Here is a 16640-nt window from a genome sequence, read left to right as displayed (position 1 = left end):
AATACATGTTTGTTGCTCAAAAGTTGATTAAAAAGAAGAGAACGTATAAAACAACGTGTTTGTAACGAATATAATTGTTACGAACCACTGTTACAAAGTACCCTAACACAAAACTGTTGCGAACTCTGAATAATTGTTACAGAAATTGTGACAAAGTGATTGAATTTTGAAAGAAAAGGACACGGATTCTGCGACTCTCTTTTACTGCTGTTTTCTGTTCTTCTTCTTCCTCTCTCCGGTATCTCTGCAACTTGGTGTTTTTATGCTCTGTTATGTTCTGAACTTCCCCAAAGTGTACATACTCCCTTCTGCGACTCCCTAACCTCATATATATACACGGAAGGTCCCGTATAAGGCAAGTGAAGTCCCAAAAATAACTCTTTTCTTCGGAAGTAATACTCGAAGTTTTCTTCTCTTCCAAATCTTCTTTACGCGGTTTGTAAGTTATAAAACTTCCTAAAACTGAAAGATACGAATCCCAGAGAGTAAATCCTTCCTTCAAAACACCAAACTTCCACAAATATAACCAATGAAACTTCCACGAATAACCAGTGCCCTGTTTTATCCAAACCGAAGATTGATGCCTATTTTTTCGAATCTGGAAGACCTACCAACCCTGTTTATTCGTAACAGGGTGGTACCAATCAATTCCAGCGTCAAACACCGAGAAAAACTCAACAAAATTTAATCCATCTCTTCCCAAGAAAATACGCAGCTTGTACACCAGATTCCCGCCAATTTGAAATTCGAATTTGTGAAGAAAGGGGGCGCCCCCTATCCAGAGTGGGGGTGCGAATAACAATTGTCTGGGGGGTGTCCTGGGGGTGCCCCTTATCCAAACCGGGGTCCGAATAGCAAGTGTCCTCCGGGTGCTTCCCGACAACTTTTCGAACCAATTTTTTCCAAAAATATTTATTGGCAAAAAATACCTACAAATAAATAAAACACCATAATAAGTACAAAAATGAGCCCTAGCAACATAGAGAATCGAGACAAATCGGACACAAAAATGTGTCTATCAAATACCCCCAAACCTATTATTTGCTAGTCCTCGAGAAAAAATAAAATAGAAATAAAATCCTAACTCACTATCGCAGGCATCGTCGATTGCATCTAGCGTATGCAATAAGCCTTTAAACCCCTAGGTGTCCTTAGTGGCGGAGTGTTGTCTCCGGGGGGCTTACCAGAGGTATACCCACAAAACCTTTATACTCCAGGCCCTAGCTATCTACACAGAACCTTGGAAGGCACTAAAGAATCTCCTTGGTTGGCATACTTATTGACTACAGGAGGAAGTACCCTGATGCGAAATTCCAATTGTTGTACACGAGTTTGCACTCAAGCATACTAAAATTCATATATAAGTGACAGAGCTCTACTCAGATAGTTGCACTATGGACATCAATATCCGGAGTCGAAACTAATCACATGGATAGATCAAGAAGATGGGTATAGAGAAAAACATAGATGGTTTTGATGTTTATTAGGTGAACGGTATTTCTCATATCTGTCTGAAGGCCTCCGCCAAAATGAACCTACCCTAATGGACTGAGATACTAGTCTGACTAATATCAACACACTGGCATATACAAGGGAACCAGTGATTGATAATCCTAACTCTAGGTCAACACACTGGCATATACAAGGGTTCCAGTGGTCGACTTTATTGAATTTATTACAGGTGGTATGATGGTTTGGTCTCAATTTTTTTTTTTTTTTTTTTTTTTTTGTATCTCAATCACTCCAATTCACCCTAGCATTGGTAACAACTTGAATCGTGAGCCCCACCTAATCACTTAGAGAAACATAGTTTAAAAACAAAACAAAATAAAAACAGAAGTGAAAAGGACTCAACGAGATATGGTGAAACTATCATGTTATTTCTAACACCTGAGCTCTGTGCTTTTATGAATAGACTCTTTAGATGTTGCCATCTAGTCATACTGGCTCCTCAACTCCTACAACCAAAATGCTTCCATCCACTTAGATTGGTTAGTGCCATCCTTAATAGGGATAAATTTCTAGGCTCTGGAGTTTATTTATTGCAACCAAAAGGTAAAAGGTAACAAAAAGTTCTACCTCACTCCCAAACTTAAATATAACATTGTCCTCAATGTTTCTAATTAAAGAACAGTACCAAAAATATAAGTAACATGAGGAAATAGTAAAGAGAGAAGTCGGAAAGATAGTACCAGGGTGAAGAGTAACCAAAAACCTACAAAAATATTATACAACATACAAAATCGCCTCGATGGTCAATCAAGGTAAACAGGGTCCTCCAGAGCGACCTCCTCAACATCACCTGTACGAAAAGGCTCTAAAAAGGGCTTCAATCGCTGACCGTTAACCTTCGAAGAACTACTACCATCTGGTGTCTCAATCTCAACAACTCCATGAGGAAAAACAGTGCGGACCACAAAAGGACCGGTCCACCGAGAGCGCAACTTCCCGGGGAATAGATGCAAGCGAGTGTCATACAGAAGAACTTTTTGACCTGGAGAAAATGACTTTCGTAAAATATTCCTATCATGCACAATTTCATTTTGTTCTTATACTCCTTAGCACTATCGTATGCATCTCTACGAATCTCGTCCAACTCATTGAGCTGGAGCTTTCTTTGAGCTCCTGCCTTGTCAAGTGAAAAGTTTAAGTTCTTAATATCCCAATAGGCTCGATGCTCTAACTCAACATGCAGGTGACATGCCTTGCCAAACACTAAACGATAAGGTGACATTCCAATGGGTGTCTTAAACGCAGTACGGTAAGCCCATAAGGCATCAGTAAGCCTCGAAGACCAGTCTTTCTTATTTGGATTAACTGTTTTCTCTAGAATACGTTTAATTTCCCTATTGGAAACCTCTACCTGACCACTAGTCTGAGGGTGATATGGGGTTGCTACTTTATGGGTAATACCGTATCGTTTCATTAAAAGAGAAAACGGTCTATTACAAAAGTGTGAACCTCCATCACTAATTATAGCTCGCGGCGTGCCAAAACGTGTAAGTATATTCTCTTTCAAAAACTGGACTACGACCCTGTGGTCATTCGTTCTACACGGAACCGCCTCAACCCACTTAGACACATAGTCTTCAGCGACAAGTATGTAAAGATAACCAAACGAACTAGGAAATGGACCCATAAAATCAATGCCCCACACATCAAAGACCCCAATCACTAAAATAGAGTTCAAAGGCATCATATTTCTATGGGAAATGGTTCCTAACTTCTGGCAACGCTCACAAGAAACACAATGACTATGGGAATCTTTAAACAACGAAGGCCAGTAAAATCCACACTGCAAAATCTTAGCAGCAGTCTTCTTAGCACTAAAATGACCCCCACATGCATGTTCATGACAAAAGGAGATAATACTAGACTGGTCACTCTCAGATACACATCTCCTAATAATCTGGTCCGGACAATACTTAAACAGATAAGGATCGTCCCAAAAGAAATGCTTAACCTCGGCTAAAAACCTAGAACGATCTTGCTTACCCCAATGTTGAGGGGTTCGACCAGTAACAAGATAATTCACTATATTTGCATACCAAGGTGATTGGGAAACAGAGAACAATTGTTCATCAGGAAAGCTATCCCTTATAGGAAGGGAATCACTAGGGGAACTAACAACTAGCCTAGACAAGTGATCTGCTACTACATTTTCTGCACCCTTTTTGTCTCTAATGTCTGGGGAAAATTCCTGTAACAATAGGATCCATCTAATCAATCTAGGTTTGGTATCCTTCTTAGATAAAAGGTATTTCAAAGCAGCATGATCTGTATAGATTATGATCTTAGAACCTAATAGGTAAGATCTAAACTTATCCAAGGCAAACACGATGGCTAAAAGTTCCTTCTCGGTAGTTGTGTAGTTCATTTGGGCATCATTCAGAGTTTTGCTAGCATAATAAATCACATGAAGTAATTTGTTTTCTGGTTGTCCTAAAATGACGCCTATAGCATAATCTGAAGAATCACACATAATCTCAAAGAGTAGGTTCCAGTTAGGTGCCTGGACTATCGGGCAGTAGTGAGTAAAGTTTTAAGCTTCTCAAAAGCCTCTAAACAAGCATCATCAAAAACAAACGGGCAGTAGATTTATCTTTAGTTGATATTATTCGTTTTGTAGATTTATCTTTAGTTGACGGTGGAAGTTGAATCTACTACTGTTTTACATGTTTATTGACGCTTTCAGATTCATCTGTGACAAACGGACTTATTACTTTCTATTCAGTTATTCGGGCAAGCATGCCAAAGTTGGAATTGGATGCAACCTTTGTGTAGAAGAATGACATAACAAGATGGGAAAAGCTCAGCAACAAAGAAAATGAGGCGTCATACAATTGCAGTTCTCTTGAATGCCATGTCATCAGCTGGCAGTATGAACAATAGTTTCCATCAGTTATTTGGTCCTGGAGTTTTGTGATCTGGAGTCAACTGAGACTTCAAGGATGAAGAGATCTTGAGTTAGGGTATGATGTTTTACCAATCTGACTGGGTATATTAAAGTCTTGCGTGTTAAATGTGATATAACTTGCATACTAGTTGCACATATAAGTTCACCAAAAATTGGTATAGTTAATAATGTGTTTAGTATTTGAGTTTTAAACTAATAATGCCACTCTTTTTTCTTTTCTTTTTTTCTGTTTGTATTTCAATAGGCTAACAAAAGATCGGGGTCATAAAAAGTGGGCGAGAAGTGAGGAGGAAGAGGACAACCACACGCACCTTCAAAGTTTAGAGGTGCTTTTGCTTTGCTTATTCTCTTTTGAATTTTCAAAAATCTTGAAATAAAGTCTTCCTTTTTCATTTGAGGATAATGATGTGTTCTTTAGCTTTCTACTTTTGTCATAATGAAAAGTCTTTTTTTCTTTCTTTTGTTCCTTTTGGACCCCTGCATAGTGCAGTCAATAAAGATTGAAATGTTGTTGTTGATAAACTTTAGTAAGAGCTTTTGAGAACGAAACCTAATCCATTAGTAGCTTAAATGTTTTAAACATAGAGTTTTTCTTATTAGGTACAAGGCTACTGACAGTTACCAAAATTATGAGCTAGCAAAATCGTTATGACACAAAAATTACAGGAGAAAAATGCTAATAATAAGATAAGATTACCTGCATCTGCATATTAATTAAAAAAATGCTCTTTGTTTCCTGTGCTATATTTACAGTAAATAAGTTTCAAAATTCAGGAATACAGTGATTTATTCCCAAACAAGTCACGAGGGACTACTAATTCATCAATCAAGGTTGTAGTGCTTTCTCTTTTGGTTCTTCAAAGTCGACCGTTTCTTTCACAGAGAAGCAGCCTTCAAGAATATCACTTTCTGAATCCATTTGAAGTTCCTTGAACATGGCCATTACCTGAATCATGGTGGGGCGTCTGAAAGGCCTATCGTCCAAGCATTCAAAAGCAATCTTCAGATATTGTTGTAGCTCAGCTTCATCTATGGCCGCCGCCCCAGCCTTGGCCTCGCCCTCACCAAAAGATTGGTCACGATGGTGGTGATGGCTAGTAGCAGTTGGACTGTTGAGGGGAGGAAACGGTGTTGCCTTTTGCAGGAGATCAGGTTCAATTATTTCGCTACATCTCTGCTCCCTCTGTAACTGCTTTGCCCACCCCACTAGATTGTTGTCATCACCAAAAGCAGAAGGATCGATAGGTCTCTTGCCTGACAGAAGCTCCAGAAGTATAACACCATAGCTATAGACATCTCCTTTCGTTGTACACCTGAAGCTCTGGTAGTATTCTGGCGGAACATATCCAGGCGTTCCTGCAAGTGTGCTAACACTTAGATGAGTGTCGACAGCATTCACCAATCTTGCCATCCCAAAATCAGACACCCTTGCTTCGTAATTCTCATCCAAAAGTACATTGCTTGATTTCATGTCCCTGTGGATTATGTGTGGTATGCAGCTATGGTGTAGGAATGCCAACCCTCTCGCTGCCCCTATAGCAATCTTTTTTCTTGCTGCCCAATTTATTCTACCTCCCCCTAATTTAGAGCCACCACCCATCGGCTTTCCATCATGAAGTACCGACTCTAAGCTTCCCCATTTCATATACTCGTACACAAGTAATCTCTCTTCTCCAATCCTGCAGTAACCCAGCAACGGCACAAGGTTCCTATGCTTGATCTTCCCAATAGTTTCCATTTCTGCAGTGAATTCCCTCTCTCCCTGACCCGTAACGTGAATCAATTTCTTGATAGCTACGGTGCACCCGTCTCTCAACTGAGCCTTATATACCTCCCCAAACCCACCAGACCCAATCATGCTGTCTGCACTGAAACCGTTGGTTGCTTCAAGCAAATGGGCAAATGTCAGTTTCCTCAATGGCTTCTCGAATGTGGCGATGTTGATACTTAATGGCTCAAGCACACCTGATAGTTTCCAGCTACTACTGCCTGAGGTTGGAAGACTCTCAATGTATTTATCTCTCTTAACCTCTTTCTGATGTGAATTCTTCACCTTGTACAGAGCGAACATTAGCCCAACTATGAAGAACATGGCAAGTAGGATCGCAATGATCACTCCCCCTGCCATAGAAGTCGGCTGCTTCTTTCTATGTCGATTTAAATCTGAACGAGACCCCGAAGAACCAGCACCACAAGGGGGCAAGGGGACACCACAAAGGCCAGAATTGTTTTCATATCTTGATGCAGGAAATGTGATCAGCTGCCCTCCAGAAGGGATAGGACCTGTGAGGTTGTTATTGGAGACATCCAAATCACTGAGAAATGAAAGGCTTCCCAGTGAACCAGGAACATACCCTTCAAGATAATTGTGAGAGAGATCCAATACGCCGACCTGTTTCAAATCACCAAGGCTGTCAGGGATACTTCCAGTGAGTCTGTTGTGTCTCAAATTCAAGACCTGAAGATAGTTCATGGACCCAAATCTACTAGGGATATTTCCTGACAATGAGTTGTAAGAGACATCCAAGTAGATCATGCTGCCATTGCTGGCAAATGAATACACTGTTAAACCAGTGTATATTCTTATGGAAGGGCAAGAGTGTAGTGTAGGTAAGCTTATCAGCCTCTCTGATCGAATTCCCTCGAATTCAGTTAACCCTCCTGCTCCTCTGCAAGAAGTCCCTCCTTCATTCCTTACGAAGGCAAATTGCTTGCCGGAGACAAGACCCGGTGTAATTAGATCAGCTTGATCAGCAAGTTGCGGCGGCAGGGACCCTGTCAAGTCATTACTATTCAGATCCAGCCATATGAGAGACTCGCAATTCCCAAGCTCAGGCGGGATGTCACCGTCGAGTAAATTGTTGCCCATTTGGAGAATCGCAAGGTTCTTCAAGTTGCCAATACCGGACGGGATTTTCCCACTAATTCTGTTGGTGGACAACGACACCCATAATAATTTAGTGCAAAAGCCAAGGGAGTCTGGGAGTGTCCCCGTCATCAAATTGTCGTTGAGAATCAGAGTTTCTAAGTAAGTATTTCCATCGGTGCATACTGTGTTTGGGATTTCACCAGTTATGTTGTTTGCCCACATGACTAAATCAGTAAGATTAGGAAGTTCCCAAACCTGTAAAGGAATCGAACCAGTGATGCTGTTGAAGCTAAGATCAAGAGTCTTCAAGTTCTTGCAGTTCCCAAGCTCTGGAGGCACACTGCCGGAGAGGAAGTTACCGGGCAAGAGAAGTTTTTGTAAAGAAGAATCCGAAGTTGAAGAGCAGAACAAAGGAGGGATTTTGCCAGAGAACTCATTAGAACTGAGGTCCAGGGTATGAAGCTGCGTATTGTTGGTTAACAATGAAGTAGGGATAGAACCTGTAATATTGTTGAAAGGGAGGAAAAGATATCCAAGAGATGAGATGGTGCTGACAACGGTGTCGAGAAAATCACCTGAGAGCTGATTATGGCCGAGATTGAGGCTTTGAAGGGAACTGCAGGAGGTAAAGGTGGAAGGAAGTCCGCCAGTAAGTAAATTACCGGAGAGATCAAGGTCGATGAGAGAGCCACAAGTAAGACCAATATCAGGAGGTATAACACCAGACAAGCCATTGTTGGACAAAGATAGATGCTGCAACTTGCGGAAGTTTCCGAAGTAGTTCGACGACGGGATGATATCGTTGATATCGGAATGAAATGAGTTGTGAGAGATGTCTAGTGTATTGAGAAGATTGCAGTTGGTAGATAGTGTTGATGGGAATCCAGCAGAAAGAGAATTGTGTGAGAGGTTTAGGTAGGTGAGATTACGACACCAGTTGTTCGAGTCAGAGTCCCCAAACTTAATGGTTGAGAAATCACCAGTGAAGTTGTTACTTGACAGATCAAGGTAACTCAGGGAAGGGAATGAAGCAAAAAAACCAGTCGGAATACTGCCATCCAAGATGTTGTGGGAGATGTCTACAACTGATATAGAAGAGAGTGTATTACAAGATGAAGTGTATGTGGGTAACTTACCAGAAAACTTGTTGTATGAGAAGTTGAGATGATTGAGAGTTGAAGATAAACCACAATTGTTGCCGGAAATGGAGTAATTGAGAAGGTTGTGATCAGAAATTTGATTACGAGATATATCGAGAAACTTGAGACGGCGGCATGATGCTAAGAATGAAACAGAAGTACTAGGATGATTGTATGAGGAGGATGAAGAGAAGTTATTAGATGACAAATCAAGAGTTTCAATGTTGCAGTTGTTGTTATTGATGTTAAGGGAGAGATCACCATAGAAAGAATTATAAGATAAATGAAGATCAGTCAAGTAAGGAAGAGAATTGATGAGAACATCCAGACGGAACGGACCGGTAAGATGGGCGTTTGTGAAGTTTAAACCAATAACTCTTCCTACTTGTTCATTGTTGCTAGTACTAGTAATAGAAGAACAGATGACACCCTGCCAAGAACATGGAGAACTAGAATGAGAAGTTTTCCAGGTGCTTAAGAAACCAGTGGGATCAGTTTTAATGGAAGAAGTTTTGAAGGACAGCAATCCGGCAACATCCTCATCATCATCAGAAGAATCTCCAACACCCACATCCACAAAATATAGTAAAACCACCAATACCACCACAACCACCTTTCTGTTACTACTACAAGGACTTGTTGACAAAACCATATCATATATGTACATGCAACACCACAACAAAGAACTAAGCCACCTCTTTTTTTCACCTGATGTACAACTAGCTTCAGCTGGTGGTGGTGGTTTTGATTATGAACAACCGTACCTCCAAAAATTTCGATCTGAACCAAAATATTCCTCCGACATGTTCTTTAGTTTTTGCAGTTTTAGGTTAATAAGAGAACAAACAAGAAGTAGTAGTACCTGACTGACGATGTACTTACTGCAGAGACTCGAGAGAGAGAGAGACAGAGAAGCTGATGAAAAGAGAGAATGGAATAAAAACCAAAAAGAAGCTTGAAGTCGCCAATGAAGAAATGAAGAAAGGGAGGGTAGAAAATAGGCATACAAACAAAGATTGAATACAGTAGTAGAGATATATGGAAAAGGAATGAAAAAATCAATATCAATCGAGTTAAAGGCAACGAAAAAAATAAAATGGGAGTCAAGTGTGGGCCGAGGGTAAATGGACTGATGATTAGTTGGCTAGGCTCGGCTTGATTCTAGTCCTTGAAAGTGATGCGGCAACCACCACCACTAGCACTAGTAGTATAGTGTTTCGAGAAGAAAGATATTGGAGTTGTAGAGTAGAGGAAACGGCTCTGTTTTGTGGCTTCTTGGGAGAAAAGGAAGAGAGACCAAATACTCAAATTGCGAGATAGTGAATCTCAGTCAAACCTCTTTTGATTCGACCCCCTCTCCTCAAATTTGTCCTTTATTTTGTCTTTCTCTCGAGTGTTGCCCCTTTTTCTTTTCCGCTCATTTCTCTCTTTACTTTCTTCTTCCCAGCAAATTAGCAATCTCTTTTCCGGATTCTTTCTTTCTACCTCTTTTCAAATCTATCTTTTGTCTATGCCCTCTAAGTTTAGGTTCAACGGATAAAAAGAAAAATTTTGGTGATATCCCTTCTAGTCTACTGTAGTTTTCAGGGTGAGGTTATTAGCATCTACAAGTGAAGACAGGGAAGTAGTATTACAAAGCGCGGCAAATTCTTAAAATATTAGGAAGCCGATAAGCTATTTAGCTTGGAGTAAAAAATATTGTTTTCCTGGATTTATCTTTTTGGATGTGTGCAGAATGTAATAAGTGTTCAATGCCACGAAGAAAAGATACCCAGGAAACTGTGTGGACACGGTAACCAAAAACACTCGAGATCATGCAACAACAACCATGTTACTCATGTCTCCTCCTCCTTAAAATGAACAAGAAATATGGTTGTAAGCCATTTTCCAATTTTGAAACTGTATGTAGAGGTATTCTTAGTTTCCAAATTGTATGCAGCAGGTGTTGTATTTCTGTACTTACAGAAGTTGGTATTATTTGAAGACCCCTGTTGTCTGGATTTGATTTGATTTCATTTTAGAGATTGTGATGTAAAGAATAGTTTGTTTTTGTTTTCTTGTCTATATAGTGAGCGAGCATCCGTGTGCATTCACGTGTGCGTTTGTGTACACGTCTCTATGCTATGCTAACTAAAAGTCTCCCCTTAAACCAACTTCATCTGAATTTTCAGTAGGGCTAGATTATCAAGTAACTTCAGTAGCTCCTCCGTATCCACAAATTGCGATCTCCTCCAACCAAAATCTCCTCCAACCAAATATCGGCGTGGATATGACGAATTCCACGCTGCCTTTTGTTGATTTTTACTCCTACTTCTTTAGAAGTCCGAACTAGGGGTGCACATACCCTACCCATACCCGCCAACCCAACCCTACCCTACCTGCCAGTTTTTTAACCGTATCCTACCCTATCCACTATTTGGCGGGTAGGGTGGCGGGTAAAGATTTTCTTAACCGCTAATAAACGGGTAGGGTGGCGGGTAAAGCTCGAAATTATCGTACTCTACCAGCATACGCACTCTCAGCAGCAACCGAGCTGTTTTTATCAGGATGAAGTAACAATGCCATTCTCTTGTATTGTTTCTTTATCATATCTGAATCAACGCAATCGACATCGCCATCCAAGATATCAAACACCCCGTACCAATCTGGTATACTGACCTCGCAAAACTTATGATTCCATGGAGTATTAGGATCATTAGTTCTACTAGCAACAATAGTTTTTATTTCGCTTTCATAAGCAGCGACCTGAACCATATAAGCCGCCATATACTGTGTATACCGTGGAGGTTAGGAAATGTTTCTTGAGCCATCTCAGTTAACCATGCCGCCCCAGAATAATCTCGTTCGTTGAATTTTACTTCTGCGTCTTCAATGATTGCTTCTGCTTCTTCCATGATTGCTTTTCAATGGGATTGACAGAAGAACAACGGCACTTGGGAGATTGAATTCCGATCACGCTGCACCTTTCTTTCTTTCTTGTCTTGTTGTTTCCAAATTATATGGTCGTATCCCGATAAAAACGGTTATACCCGCCACCCTACCCTATCCGATCCGACCCGTCAGAGAATGGATTGGGTAGGATCTTACACGTTTAATGGCGGGTAGGGTGACGGGTAAAAATTTTCTTAACCGCCAGTAAACGGGTAGGGTGGCGGATATAGGCCATATCCTACCCACCCTACCCGTTGTGCAGCCCTAGTCCGAACCAGAAGTTAAAAACAAAATGTTTTTGTTTGACAAAGTATTTTTTATTCTATTTTAGGAGTCATTTCGAATTTAGATATCTAAACTAATTTTTGATCTTTTTATTTACAAAAGTAAAAAACAAACTTGTATATCAAATTACTAACCAACGATGTGTGGTCTGCAGAAACTCGAGAGAAAGAGAGGGATACGAATAGATGTGGATGAGATGGAACAATGGAATAACCAAAACAAGTTCAAGTCATAATGACGAAAGAGGTGGAGGCAAGAAAATTTCTGAGTAAAACCAAATTCCATGCATAGTGCTATTAATCGAATATGCAAGACTGTGTGCAGGCACAGTGATCAAAAACACTAGAAAATATGCAACAACCAACAGCCGCACCCATGTTACTTCTGTTTCATCCTTACAAAAAGCAGCAAAAAAAAGTGTAATCTTTTGTTACTTGATAATTAGTAATTAGCCAGAGTTCGAGAGGCCTTCTACATATATGAGATGTTGCAAATGTTTTTTTTACTGATCCCAATAGTTCCTTAGCTGCGACATATGAAGAAGAAGCTCATCTCTTCCCAAGCCGCTGACACTACTTGTCATGATCCATGGTGGAGGTTGTCGGTAGTTTTCTCTAATTATGTCTTGAAAATCCTTGATGTTCTCTTCCGGCCTATTTCCCTTCTTGTTCTTCGACTTGTCGCACTTGGTAAACACAAAAGTCATCGGTATCTGAAATCCTCAAGGAAGTGAAAACAATGAATGAGAGAGTTGAAAAACTCAAAAATTAGCAGTTTCGGTGCATTCACATCCCTGTTGGATTCTGAAGGTCCCAGTTATAAGAAAACAAAATGAAAGCAATTGAAAATGTTCGGGCAGATAAAACAAACCGGAAAAGACAAGTAAGAAGCATACCTCGTTGCGACCAAGCCAATTGGCACAATCAAGGTCAATCTTCCGTGCAGGAATACTAGCATCAACGAGAAGCAATACGGCAACAAGAGTGTCTCTGTTTAAAAAGTAACCTTTGGTGAATGCAGACCAGTCCATCCGAGTAGATTCAGGAGCATTTGCAAACCTGCAGGAAATAAAAATCATACTCACAACTGACAAGCCTCAATACCATATAGGAGAACACTATTACTATCCAATAACAGGTAATGGCAGTACGGTACTAAACAACAATGACAGAGAAACGATGATCTAATACAAACCTTAGAAGACTCAGAAATAATCTTCAGCCGACATACTGCGGTACTAGTAATCTTTTTCATTTTTAGCTAACATAATTGCTGACATGTCTCGGTGCAGTTAAAGTTTAGACTTCAGAAAGGCTTATAGGGTTAATATCATCTAAAATAGAGTTCACAGTTCATCCAGCCATCGTAAAATTCATGGATAGCTAATCTACAATCTGAGGCCATTCACTAATAAACTTTGAGAATCATACCCCAAAAGCCAATAATTAAGAATCAATCCGATATGAGTCAATAAATGCCACATTAGTAGTTTTATCTACTAAAGTTCCTACCCGGTAAACACACATCACAACAATAACTACATCACTGTATCAGTATTCTCAAGTATCAACTTCGCTGAGCTAGTGGTTAGAAGCGCAGGTGACATCAAGAAACTTTAAGCATAGTGCAAGCTGAGCTTATTATTATCACCATCAAAACTTCATTTGTAGTTTTAACAACTCAAATTCCTACATGGTGAACACATCAAGACAATAAATAAATCACTATATTCGGATTCACAACTTCACTGAGCCAGTGTTTAGAAGCACAATGACGTCGAAAAACATTAAGCATATAGTGCAAGCGAATCTATTATTATCACCATCCAAAACTCCCAAACTCTGAAAGATGCCACACTTAAGATTGTGTTCAACTTACCCATAACCAGGCAAATCCACAATGTACCAGCTTTTATTAACCAGAAAATGATTTATAAGTTGAGTCTTCCCTGCATAAATTACACAAAAATTGATCAAATTTACAAGAAACTAAAACTAACCGACTACCAAATCCAGCATTAAGTTCAAATACAAAGTCATAAAACCTGGTTTCTTGGAAGTAAGAGCAACTTCTTTCTTGCGAACAAGCGCATTAATAAGCGATGATTTACCGACATTAGATCGACCTAGAATCGCAAACTCTGGAAAATTATCCTTGGGGCAATCTTTTGGTTTAGCACTACTCTTTATAAATTCGACTTCTTTGATATGCGAGTGTCCAGCATATGGACCCAAAACGATATTTGAACCAGGAAGAATCATATCTCCTGTAATTGCCTCTGGGTCTACTCCAGGAGGAACAAAAAGTTCTCTTTTGATGAATTTTGCTGCTTCAGGTGAGTTTGAGGTCTTTGAAGCTGAGGCATGGATATGATGTACAGAAGCAGAAGAGAGATTAGGTGTTTGATGAAATGAGTGTGAGACAGGTTTTTGAAAATAGAGAGAAAAAGGAAGAGAAGATGATGATGCGGAGATAAGAGAGTAAGTTTGGAGGGGAAGAAATCGCTGCCGCAGTAACATTTCTCAAGATTTCTGGGATTTGGCGGGGAAGTTTTGATGCAGTTTGGATGCTATTCTGAGACCTTTTTAAAGAAAATAAAACGACTCGTTAACGAGTTGCTTCATATAGCAAATCCAATGGGAAGGAGCAACAACTCCAAAAGGAACTAGTGTGGCCCAATTTGTCTCACGAATGCTTTTTTTTTTTTTTTTTTTTTTTTAAAGTGTCCATGTGGGCAATGCATTTAAGAAAATGTCCACGTTTTTTTCAAATATTATGTAATGCCCATCAATTGACATTTTTCGTTTTTTTTTTTTTTTAAAAACGGGTAACAGATGTTAGCTGCCATGTGGCAATAAATCGGCCATGTTGAATGACCTTATAGCCCCTGAATCAGCTACAACCGATCTGGAAGAGTGACTCAATACAAAACCGGCTCATGTACTCTTCACGTGCAAACTTTAGTAACGGTCGGCTAACACGTGTCACCATCTTGTATGGAAAAAACAGACGGCACATATTTGACCCACTTTTGTAACGGTCTTATTCTCATTGAATCTGTATAAAATCAGTGGTGAACCCTAAATTCATCCAAATCATACACAATAACATACACAAGCATGAGCAGAAGTGTGAAACATTCTCCTAGTAGTAGTAGAAACAACAACATCAAGGTTAGTGAGGAAAAACAGGCAAATATATGTTCAATTTGTGATGTTGGTAGCCATGAATTAACAACATGTTCGTTTCGGGTTATCAGAATCCTGGGAATTGGATTACGAGGGAATGGGCGTAATTCCTCTGAACCGAACAGTCAAAATATTTAGAGAATAGGATTCCAAGGGAATCCAATTCCCCCAAATCCTCTTTTTCCATTACATCGATACAGCGACGGAATAGAATCCAATTCCGGGGTATTGAATACACCGAGTAATGGAAATGACTAATGTAGCCTCAAAACTAAACTAAATCTAGTTTCTTATATTTTCTTCGTTTTTGAGATCGGAGAGACAGAGAGAACGAGAGAAAAAATAAAAAACTAGATTCATGGAGATCGACAAAAGTTAAGAAATGATTACGGTTAATCGATCATTCTTATTCTACTTTCGCTTATTGTTCGACGGGAAATCATAACAGTGATTTGATAGATTTGGATATTTGAGTAATTTGATAAATTTGGATTACAATGCAATCCAATTATCCCAACCAAACAGATTTTTCTTTTACCAAGGAATCCATTTTTTGGAATCCAATTCTAGGAATTGGATTACCAATTCTTGAGGTTTCAAAATCTTGAAACGAACAGGCTGTAAAGGTTTGTCCCTGGATGTATTCTCGGTGTTAACACATACCTTGTAATGGCATAAGGCAATTACTTAGGTCAAACACAAGAGAAACAAATGGTAAAATGTTCTTCAGGTGCTCAAATCCTACCTGCACATATTTTGAATGGTTTGCTTTAGACATTGATGCAGTCAGAAGTGCTGACATCAAGCTACCTGTTGAGATATGTTGTTGTGCTTGTGGAGAAGCTGCTCACTCCTTCAGCAACTGCCCATTGCATAATCTGCAGTGTTTCAATACTCACTGCAAATCAAGGATAAATCTGAAAATATGTAAGAATGAGCATAACTTCAACATGCCTTTCCTAACTTGCGCAGATTGTGATGTTTTTAGATGGGTTTCTGACCACCTAAAGCTTTGGTACTACTTATACCGGGCTCACCCAATTGCTATCTGATGAGTGCTAAAAAGTGCATATTTCTATATCTTTTTGTTGGCATTTAGCTCATCTTTTGTGCATTAATTCTACATTTTATCCCATATTCTGTATTTTCGTTGTTTTCAAGAATAAATACTTTTCTTTATTAATTTTGCATTTTTAGGTACTAAATAAAGCCTGGTTACCTCACGGAGCGAAAAGAGCAAAGGAACGGCAAAGATTCTCGATAGGAGGAAGCGAAGAATGATGTTTGCAAGAGCCGGATCAACTAGAAGTGGGCTTGAAGAGGAAGAATTGTTCTTAAAGAAGATATGGGCTTGGCATACCCAAGGCCCAAAACCCTTAACCAAATCCATTTCCATTATCCATACCCATTTCCATGAGAGCCGTCAGATTGGATCCATCTCATCATCCAACGGTCGCCTCATCATTGTGCATCAAAATCCGAAGCTCCTGTCAAACACTATAGTACCTAACTCCATCTGAAGCCGTCAGTTTTGTTGTATCTCATCATCCAACGGTCGCTTCTATCGCGTCGTTGGATCATTCCATCACCTTTTCATCCTACGCTAAGCATCAACCTTTTGATACACCCGCCTCACACCCTAGCATCGGAACCTATACCCTTCACCCAAACACTCCCTTCCCTTCTTCCCATCGATCTTATCTTCCCCAAAAACCTTCTTCTTCCCCCGACAATTGCAGTCGAGCTCTGCTCCTGCCTCTCTTCCATGTCCACTGCCACCCTCTGCCTCACTACCATCTCCATACCCCGAC

General features: G+C 39.9%; 2 protein-coding genes across 2 annotated transcripts; both read right to left on the bottom strand.

The window, feature by feature from the left end:
• Window positions 1-5127: 5127 nt before the first annotated feature.
• Window positions 5128-9460, bottom strand: LOC113288510 (receptor-like protein kinase BRI1-like 3). Its single transcript, XM_026537576.1, has one exon. It carries the CDS (start codon window positions 9090-9092, stop codon window positions 5244-5246), a length of 3849 nt encoding a protein of 1282 aa, XP_026393361.1. The 5' UTR covers window positions 9093-9460; the 3' UTR covers window positions 5128-5243.
• Window positions 9461-11910: 2450 nt separating this feature from the next.
• Window positions 11911-14294, bottom strand: LOC113285939 (GTP-binding protein At2g22870-like). Its single transcript, XM_026534674.1, has 4 exons — window positions 13686-14294; window positions 13520-13589; window positions 12537-12699; window positions 11911-12353 (listed from the first exon to the last, which is right to left on the bottom strand). The coding sequence occupies exons 1-4, from the start codon at window positions 14158-14160 to the stop codon at window positions 12144-12146; spliced, it is 918 nt and encodes a 305-aa protein (XP_026390459.1). The 5' UTR covers window positions 14161-14294; the 3' UTR covers window positions 11911-12143.
• Window positions 14295-16640: the final 2346 nt, after the last annotated feature.

This window comes from Papaver somniferum, chromosome 6 (genome assembly GCF_003573695.1).
Source record: "Papaver somniferum cultivar HN1 chromosome 6, ASM357369v1, whole genome shotgun sequence".
Taxonomy (NCBI): Eukaryota; Viridiplantae; Streptophyta; class Magnoliopsida; order Ranunculales; family Papaveraceae; genus Papaver; species Papaver somniferum.
Note: the sequence above shows the minus strand (reverse complement) of the source record. Positions and strands in the feature narration are given on the sequence as shown.

Bases quoted from the DNA above. Each gene is read 5' to 3' on its own strand.
- LOC113288510 (XM_026537576.1), bottom strand. From the start codon at position 9,092: ATGTACATATATGATATGGTTTTGTCAACAAGTCCTTGTAGTAGTAAC.
- LOC113285939 (XM_026534674.1), bottom strand. From the start codon at position 14,160: ATGTTACTGCGGCAGCGATTTCTTCCCCTCCAAACTTACTCTCTTATC. The intron at 13,590-13,685 runs GTTTTATGACTT...TAATTTATGCAG, and splicing joins TCTTACTTCCAAGAAACCAG to GGAAGACTCAACTTATAAAT. The intron at 12,700-13,519 runs GTAAGTTGAACA...TATTTCCTGCAG, and splicing joins GTGGATTTGCCTGGTTATGG to GTTTGCAAATGCTCCTGAAT.